This window comes from Adiantum capillus-veneris, chromosome 14 (assembly GCF_014529385.1).
Source record: "Adiantum capillus-veneris isolate H3 chromosome 14, ASM1452938v2, whole genome shotgun sequence".
Classification (NCBI taxonomy): Eukaryota; Viridiplantae; Streptophyta; class Polypodiopsida; order Polypodiales; family Pteridaceae; genus Adiantum; species Adiantum capillus-veneris.
Genome location: NC_140944.1, coordinates 147,606,307 through 147,615,428, shown reverse-complemented (window position 1 = coordinate 147,615,428; position 9,122 = coordinate 147,606,307). Strand labels below are relative to the sequence as shown.

Below are 9,122 nucleotides of genomic sequence, written 5' to 3'. Positions count from 1 at the left end.
ACTGGCATGCAATATGGAAGATATAGAGAAGAGAGAGAGAGAGCTTCACAAATGGTCGCTGGCATGCAACAGATATAGAGAAGAGAGAGAGAGCTCCACAAGTGGTCGCTGGCATGCAGCAAGCAGAGAGAGAGAGAGAGAGAGAGAGAGCGCGAGGCGCTTCAATCTTTTGCTTCCCAGTCCCTACCTGAAAATCGATGATGTTAACATCAATCTGTGTGATTCTCCTCTTCTTTTCTTTTACAAAAATTGTAGCACCTACCTGGGTCGTAGCATATTATATTCAATTCATTGTGAGATTCCCACGGATTCTCTTTATTCTCCTCTTCTTGAGGATTTGCTTCCCTTTTCAAAAGGGAACAGGAGATTCGAACCTGCGCCACTAAGACGAAAATCTCCGTAGCCACTCAAACAAGGTCGCCGAGTTGTTTATTTCTGCAACTCTAGAAAACACAAAATATTACTCTGCCCCTCTGCCCGCGTCCTCACTCTCTGCATGCATTGTGCTGGCTTGGAGGCGAATGTGAATCTTTGCTTCATTGTTCGCCTTGTTTCTATCTCATGAGCGTTTCAGTCATTTGGAAATTTATCTTTGCATGTGAGAAAATCTACAATAATTCTTTAAGAAATTTATTGTAAAAACCTTCAAATGTAGCTCAAATTTTCCAAGAACTTTAAAGAAGTGAAACGTGAGGTCCACAAAGCTGGGAGCCACGCGGCGATGGAGCATGCACTTCAAAGGAACAGGCACTTTCCACCTGGCATTTTCAAAATATCTTTTGATCGGAGGAAAAGAAAATGTCAGGACTAATGTTAGGAAAATACGTATTTTGTATTTCATGATACATAAACGTTTTTCTTGTAAAAATTTATAATTTGCTCTCCTAAATCAATGAATCATTCTTGTCTAAACTTCCATAATTTGCTCTCCGTCAAAGTAGAGATTTGCACGTGAATTTTAGCACTGCGGTATGGGCGATATTAATTAAATATAATTATAAAAGAAAAATGCTTCATTTGTTTTTCTTTCTGTATTTATAAAATAATAATTCCTTGTATAATCTATATCAGCCGGCCTACAGATTTTTCATTTCTCCAAACAAGCGGCGAATCTACTTAATTAAAAAGCCGGCGGAATATTTGCTTGCAGGTAAATGTCAGATAAAAAGAACTCTCATTGCAATTTTCCGTGCGTTTCTAAATAGAGGCAGGAAGACAAATGCGGGGACTCGGGGAGGGCGAATTTAGGAGGGCAAGTGGACGGAGGGGGTTATGCGCAGAGCACAGGAGGAGGAGAGCCCTCCCCAACCCCAACCCCTCTCAAAAGGCCCAAACAACCCACATGCAGCAGGTACCATAGCTCTCTCTCTCTCTCTCTCTCTCAAAGAAGAGAATAGAGTCCAAACAACTCTCATGCAGGAGGTATTATAGCTCCCTGTGTGTGTGTGTGAGCGCGCGCTCGCTCTAGTCTAACTCGCCCTCTCCCTCCCTCTTTCCCCCTGTTGAGTTTTCCATGACTAAATTGCACCCATACTTTGTTGTCACCATTCACCCCCCAGATTGATTGTGTGGGTGCCCTTTTGAGAAAATTTTTTGGGGTTTATTTTTTTGGCTCTTTGTGCATGCAAAATACATTCTTTTGCATGCATCGCCTGCCATCTCTCCTGTAGTTTCTCCTCTTGTTTTAGGTGCTCCTCTCCTCAGTCCGTTTCATTTGTTGCAGTCGCAAATTCGATCAACTATATTGCAACTTGTTGTCTCCATGGATGACCCTGTGCAAATCCATCCCTTCATTTATATCGAGATGCAGCAGCATATGCCCGACAAACTGCAATGTCAGAGTCTGCCCAGCTTCGGCGGCATGAATTTTCTCACTTCTGGATGTAACAAGCAGGCTTGCTATGGATGGTTTGATGTGAAAGTGTTTTACGTTCGTGTAAGCTCGTGCCTTCTCAATGAAGTACCCGACACACTGCTCATAGTATACCCCAAAAGAGACATCGACACGGAGCTGGAGATCAATGGGGGACGGATTTCGCCATCAGAGAGAGTTTGTTTTGCTCTTCGTGGGGACCGGGTGGACACAGACTCTGCAGAGGCAACCTATGTGAACACAAACAACTTGAGGACTACCGGGGACTTGTCCTTTGAGATTTACGACAAAGACGAGCTTTTGGTGCTAGGAGTGTTGGCCCGAAGCAAACCAAAAGAGCATCAACTCGCAGGGAATGGGTCTTGTTCAATGGGAACATCACCCCTTAATTTTGAAGCTGGATGGAGTATGGATTGCAGCTGTGCCGTTACCTCTAACACTTGCTCCTTTCTTAAAGGCAGGTCGGATGTCTCCACTGCCAATCCTACCATGGAAGTTTATGTGGCGGGACGAAGCTCTGAATTTCCCATTGTCCTCACCCAAATTGTGCCATTGGCGGCCAAGAAGAAGAGCTCACGATGTTGTAGCCTGCATTCCATTCCTGAGGAAGAGGAATCGACGCACAATGAAGCTGAGTTTGGAGAGGTTAGCCTTTCAACATTTGACATTTTCTGTGTTAAGCTTCATACCTTGTTCAGATTTATGACTTTGAGAACAGCTCACAACACGCCTGCGGACATGCGACACATTCTTTATACATATTGTGTCTGATGTCCTTGAATTATATGGCAATGGATACTTTATACTGCATGTACATGTATCATGCATACAGAATACTGCATCATGTCATTTTCAATGCTTACGTGCAAATTAAGTTTGTGCTTTGTCTCTTGTGCATGCATAGTTCTGAATGACGTGTTTTCTGTTGTCTTAAGTTAGTTTGTCTGGAGCTGGCTTTCCTGCTTTTCATTCATTGAAGAAAGGATTCAATGAAAAGTTTTATACCACCCTTCCCCTCATGTGGTTGCTTTGTTGCTTTTCCTAGGTTGCCAATGAGGAGGCATACCCAAAGTTAGAGGGTGGATGCTCCGCGTTGGGAATACCGAACAGTAGTCTTTATTTCTCAGATCTCGGAGGTTATGGTGAAGGTGATGGAGAGCTTTCATGGTTCAATGCAGGGGTTCGAGTTGGGGTAGGCTTGGGCTTGGGCATGTGCCTCGGTGTGGGTATTGGTGTGGGTTTGATGATGAGAACCTACCAGGCAACCATGGGGCCTTTCAAAAGGCGCATGTTTTGAGGCTGAAGCATCCCACCTATCCGGTGCATTAGTCTGTGGCACTTGTAAGTTTTGATGTATTCTGTCGACAAAACTTGAAAGGAAAAACACAGTGCTGTCTTTGGGCCTCCGCAGCAAAAAAAACTGTGCAATGTGGACATGTTAACAGATCTTACTTGAGGGAGTAACCTTTACTAGCTAGTGTGATGGGAATTGCCTACACGCACATCTCATACGAAAGGTGTACTGCAAAGGAGGTAACAAGGGGCCTTGCAAAGGTCTTCTCATGCGCATCTCATGCGCAATATGCAAGATGGGTCCAAGAAGCTTAAGACTTTTTGTCTCAGAAAGCATATAAATGGTACAACTGCTTAGGGACATTGTGCAGATATATGTGGAATAGCAAAGCTTTGATCAAAGGATTTTACCCGCAAACCTTGCTGTACATACGATATTGTCCTTCTGACTGACCGAGGTGGTTGCCATCGTCTAAGCCCCCACTTGTCTCTGAGACTTCGTTCTAATGCTCATGGGCAATAATGTTATGATGGGGGCATGTATATTTTGTCCAAACTAGTAGAAGTCTCAACTTGCAAAGGGATCTCAATCGATGTTTGAAGTGGAGTTGCAAAAGCTGGCAAAGCAGGTTCTTTGCAATTTTGTTATGCTTTGAATACAGTGAATATAGATTTCTTGCTGAAACCTTTTGATTGATTGATTTAGTGATTGTAGATGAATGTTTGATCAAGGATTTGTGGCGCACTTTTGCCTCATGGTGCGAACGAACTTGTATGCCATAATAAGATTATTTCTTGGATACATTCTGGGTTTCAAGTAGTTATGGATATTTAGCAACATTATCTCACCCCATAGGCTGCTCGCTACTAGGGAACACAATGCGAAAGATTGGAAAAAAATTACCACCAATGATTGCTTGACACCTGTTTACATTATGCCATCGACACGGTCTATTAATGTTGATATTCTAAATTATCTAGGTCTCAAACCCCAGCTTGCAGCTTGCTCAAAGGGTGCCTATAGGGATCATGCCATTGTTCATCACACATTTCTTTGGGTTTCTCATCGCCTCAATGTCACATTAATCCTTTCAAGCAATTCTCGACTTTCGCATTGAGCTGCTTACATCATAAGATGTCGCATTGCCCTTCTCATGACAACATATCACAATAATTACAAGCTTGTAACTTAGCAACACATTTGGTGACTAATACAAGAGAGCTGTGTGCGCGTTCTATTGGGTTTATGAAAGCATAGATTTTTAAGAAACAAGAGGACACTACAAGACATCTTTAATGAATAATGAGTGACATCTGTAATGAATAATGAGTAACTTCAACTTGGAAGTTAAAACCAATTGCTCAAAGACCAGGTAACCTTAGACCTAGCGATGGCGTGCCAAGCTAACAGAGCCGCTGTCCCCTTACCGTCGCATCGGTGAGATGGCCTCCCAGATCATCTCACCACCGATAGGCCCTGACGCTAGACCTCCTAACATCTGGGCCTCGGGAGGGCTTCCCCACTCGTTGGTGCACAATAGTTGCTCTGCTCACGTCGGGGGAATTAACAACCTCATGCATGAACTCCTTTCTCACCACAACCTAACCGCGCTCTTGAACGGAGGCGATTTTCCCCTCCCCCCTTACAGCGTGAGCAGACTGGAAGCAGCGTGGCAAGCTCGCCATGATGCAGGTTTCTACACCCAGACACCTCCTGCCCACACAACAATAGGGTTTCATCCTACACGTGTTGAGGGCTTTACCTCTCCAACCGTCCCTGCAGCTCCCATAGACCCTAACCAGGGAGGAGGCGGAAGCTCTTCTTCAGGAAGATTCGGACAAGCTGCAATCGGTAAGCCTCTTGTTATTCTCCCTGTTGCTCAAGTTCGCAACACTCAAGCCGACCTAGAAAACAGAGCGCTGATAGGGATGCTAGCTGGGCCTCACCCACCTGCGGAAGTCCTAAGAGGGTGGATTAAGAACCACTGGGGTCCTCTAGGTGCAGAGGTGGAGACCATCCAAGCGCTCCCAAAAAACTAGTATGTTTTTATTTCCAAAAACTCGAAAATGGCCTTCAGATTGCTTAGTGTCGGCCAATGGCTATTAAGAACCTCTCCCTTGTGCTTATTCAAATGGCACAAAGAGTATAACGCAGAAAGAGGCGCCCTCATGAAATACCCTGTGTGGGTGGAGTTTTCAAACCTCCCGCTGCACTTCCATAATAACCACCTTCGGGTTATAGGGGCTCAACTAGGGAAAGTCCTAGGGGGAAGACCCAGGGGAGAGTACATCCCGGCATGGCACCCACAGGCTCTCATAGAGATGGACACCTCGAAAGACCTCCCACAGGAGATGGTAGTGGCTCTAGATGACGGAGAGTTCTTTGTTCAACCATTGGTGTATAAATACCTACCTAACGCATGTTTTCACTACAGGGTTAAAGGGCACTTTGTCAGAGACTGCCCTGTCAAGAACCCTCAAGCTACTCCTAAACCCCCCACCCCTGTTGACAAAGACATCAACAAAAACAACGAAGACCCTGCTAGGCCCTCCCCCCAAGCACAGAGGACTGGAACTCCCCTTGCTGAAAAATCTGCTAATGTAAAGAACAGAACCACGGGACCCAACAGATATGCCATCCGGGCCTCCCTCCCCGAGTGGGAATAATCAAATGTGGCCGACTCCATAGGACAGGAATCAGGAGAGGATGAGGACACAGTCTCCCGCCTAGAGGCACAAGTCAATAAGGTGGACAGAGAAACCTCTATCGACCTCAACAAGGCCTCCCCTATCCCTCGCAACAAGGAAAATGTGGCACCCAAACCAAAGGGAACCTCTGAGTCAGGCCCTTCGCCCATGGAGGTGCAAAAAGATAACAAGAGGGCCCTCAACTACATCACAGGGCTTCTCCTCAGACTCAGAACAAAAGCCGTAAGGATCGTAGAAACCCTAGATGAAAGTCCTCTCGTGGAACATCAAAGGGTTATCTGACCCTATCAAAGCTAAGAAAATCAAAGCATGGATCGCTAACTACCCTGTAGAGGTGATAGGACTGTAGGCGATAAAGACTACGGGAGCTGAACTAGAACAAAGACTCCGTGCCATATCTTGCGAGCATAATTGGAGTACCTCCTCTCACTCGAAGGGCTCGGGAGGAACCGCCCTCGGAATCCCCCAAAGCTGGAAAATTAACCATAACCTGTCCTCGATAGGTGAGTACTGGGTAGCTTTGGCTTGAAGCCCCTCTCCACTGCACTCTAGTCTCGGTCCATGCAGGAGGTTCTGCCAGAGAGAGGACGGCCTTATGGAGAAAGCTTAACCTCCTACAAGGGCAGGTCATCATGTTCGGAGACTTCAACATGGTAGAAGCGCCAGAGGACAGGTATCAACTCAAAGGGCAAACGATGGCAGCATTGGAGAGGAAGGAGTGGGGACCTCCTTAAAGCAAATCTGGAGCTATGGGATGCGGGGATGCTTGGGGAATTCACCTGACAGAACTACTCCAAAGGGGAGAACGCCAAGAAAGCAAGACTGGATATATGTCTCATCAATGTCCCATTGGCAAGGAAGTTCAACCGTATCAAAGCCAAGGCCATGCTAACCTCGTGTGCATTGGATCACTACCCCTTAGTCATCACTATCGATGACAAGTGCAACAAAATTCGCAACCACTGGTTCTACACTGACCCATCCCTCTTTCAACTTGAAGGAGTTCGAGAAAGTGTCAAGGCCATCTGGGTGCAAAAGAATTCTCCAAAGGTTTCACTCCAGCTAAAGCTTGGCTGGGGGCCATTACTAAAACTCAACACACTCTCATTAGCTACAAGAAACTGGTCACGGAGATCCGCAGGAAAAGGAAAGATAACATTTACGATGCTCTAATTAACTTGGAATCCTCAAACAAGGAAGACATCGAAACTCAGGACAAAATAGCTACTCTAAGACATCAACTACGGGTAGAGGAAGATCTCATTAGCAAGCACACTGTTGACTGCTTTAGAGAATGGTGGGCAGGGAAGATTGACAAGCCAACCAAAGAGATGTTCAAGCTCCTCAGAAAGAAGAACCAAAGGGAGACCATTCCGCTATTACAGGGTCCCAACGGCAAAGCATCATCAGAGGCTGAAAACTTGGAAATCGCTAGATCTTACTTCTCGGACATGCTCAGCCCCCCGGAGAAATCGTCAGAGGCTAAATCTAATGCTAGGATACAGATAAAGAACTGTAGGAAAAAAGTCATCCCTCCTCTAATTGCCTCCCAACTAGACTCCGACCTCTCGATTTGGGAAATCAAATGGGCTATTGACTCGCTCAAAATCAAGAAAACACCAGGATTGGATGGATTGCCGACTGAATTCTATCAAGCATTCAAGGAAATAATGGAACCTATCTTAGTCCTTGTCTGAGAAGAAGCAGTGGCCTATGGCGCCCTCCCTGTCCAGATCAACACGGGAGTCATCAAACTACTGCCCAAAAAAGGGTCGAAAAAAGAACTCTCTAATTGGAGGCCACTAAGTATGCTCAATGCTGCATACAAAGTCTTCGCTAAAGCAATTGCCATCAGGATAACACCAGCACTTGCTTAATGGATTTCTTCAGAGAAAATGGGTTTCATCAAAGGCAGATGAACCATGGAGGCTATCATCGCAATGTGGGAAGGGATCGAGCACGCGGAGGAGTCAGGTCAGGATTATGTTTTTGTGAAAGTTGACTTCGATAAAGCATATGATAGGCTGGAATGGTCCTTTCTGATTGAATGCGTAAAATTGATGGGCTTTGGTCCAAAAGTGGTTAGATTTGTTCTTACTCTATTGGGAAATGCTAAAGCTAGAGTTTCTCTTAATAACTCTCCCTCCGACCCGTTTGCCCTTAATCGATCGGTAAGACAAGGTTGCCCATTGGCCCCTCTCCTCTTTGCCACAACAGCCGACTCACTAAACTGGTTAATAAAATACAAAGTGGCTGATGGCAGCATCAAGGGCATCTCCCTCCCCAATGGCAGGCAACAATGCCTAATGCAGTTTGCGGATGGCACCAATGGCTTTCTACATAATGATGAACAATCACTTCAAAAGTTTTGGGAATGCCTACACACCTTCTGCATGACTTCTGGCTCCAAAATCAACCACTCCAAAATTGGCATTAGAGCTTCCCACTCCCCCCTCCCTAGCTGGATCATCGAGAAAGGCTGCTCTGTTCTACGCGACGGAGTGATTTTTCATATGCTAGGAATCCCATTTGGGCTCGAAGTCACCATGAAGCAAAGGTGGAACTAGGTCCTTGAGAAATTTGCAGCTAAAATGAATCAATGGTTTGGATTCCAAGCTAACCTAGCAGCAGGGCTCTAGTTATCAAGCATTACATTAACAACTACAGTTGTACTTCCTCTCCTGCTGGAGACCCCCCGATGATCATTTAAAAGACATTATCAGGATCTGCAGGAACTTCCTCTAAATAGGTGACCCTCTCAGGAAAGGGATAGCTAAAGTCAAGTGGGAGGTGTGTTGTCTCCCCAAGGAGCAAGGAGGGCTTGGACTAACCAACGTCATCGATTGGACGGATAAACTAGCAGTAAAACTCGTTTTTAGAGCCCTCGACCAACCTGAAGAGGAATGCGCTTCCCTACTGTTTTGACACTTAGATAAGTTTCAACTAAAAGGAATCAAAGGAGTCGCCAACATCCCATGGTGCACCCTTTTCTTTGGCCCAATCGAACTTATAGCAAAAGGCTCTGACCTCCTCAAATCGATTTGGAAGGCCTGGAACAGATACAGACCAAGCCTAAAAGTCAATTGGGAATTAAATCATAGCCTCGGTATCAGAGCCTAGGAATCCTTATGGTGGTCGTTCCCCCCAATCCCCCCCCTTACCCAAGCTCAGGGTAGGACAGCCAAACGTATCCACAACAAAGGATTAACCTCTTGGAAGGACCTTTGGCACACAGAGGAATCAAGAT

General features: G+C 45.6%; 1 protein-coding gene across 1 annotated transcript; it reads left to right on the top strand.

Moving 5' to 3' along the window:
- The first annotated feature begins 512 nt into the window (after nt 1-512).
- LOC147443324 (uncharacterized protein At1g01500-like) lies at nt 513-3,774 on the top strand. The gene is made up of 3 exons (XM_086529210.1): nt 513-1,351; nt 1,724-2,518; nt 2,919-3,774. The coding sequence occupies exons 1-3, from the start codon at nt 1,220-1,222 to the stop codon at nt 3,168-3,170; spliced, it is 1,179 nt and encodes a 392-aa protein (XP_086385336.1). The 5' UTR covers nt 513-1,219; the 3' UTR covers nt 3,171-3,774.
- The last annotated feature ends 5,348 nt before the right edge of the window (nt 3,775-9,122 follow it).

Bases quoted from the DNA above. Each gene is read 5' to 3' on its own strand.
- LOC147443324 (XM_086529210.1), top strand. From the start codon at position 1,220: ATGCGGGGACTCGGGGAGGGCGAATTTAGGAGGGCAAGTGGACGGAGG. The intron at 1,352-1,723 runs GTACCATAGCTC...CATTTGTTGCAG, and splicing joins AAACAACCCACATGCAGCAG to TCGCAAATTCGATCAACTAT. The intron at 2,519-2,918 runs GTTAGCCTTTCA...TGCTTTTCCTAG, and splicing joins ATGAAGCTGAGTTTGGAGAG to GTTGCCAATGAGGAGGCATA.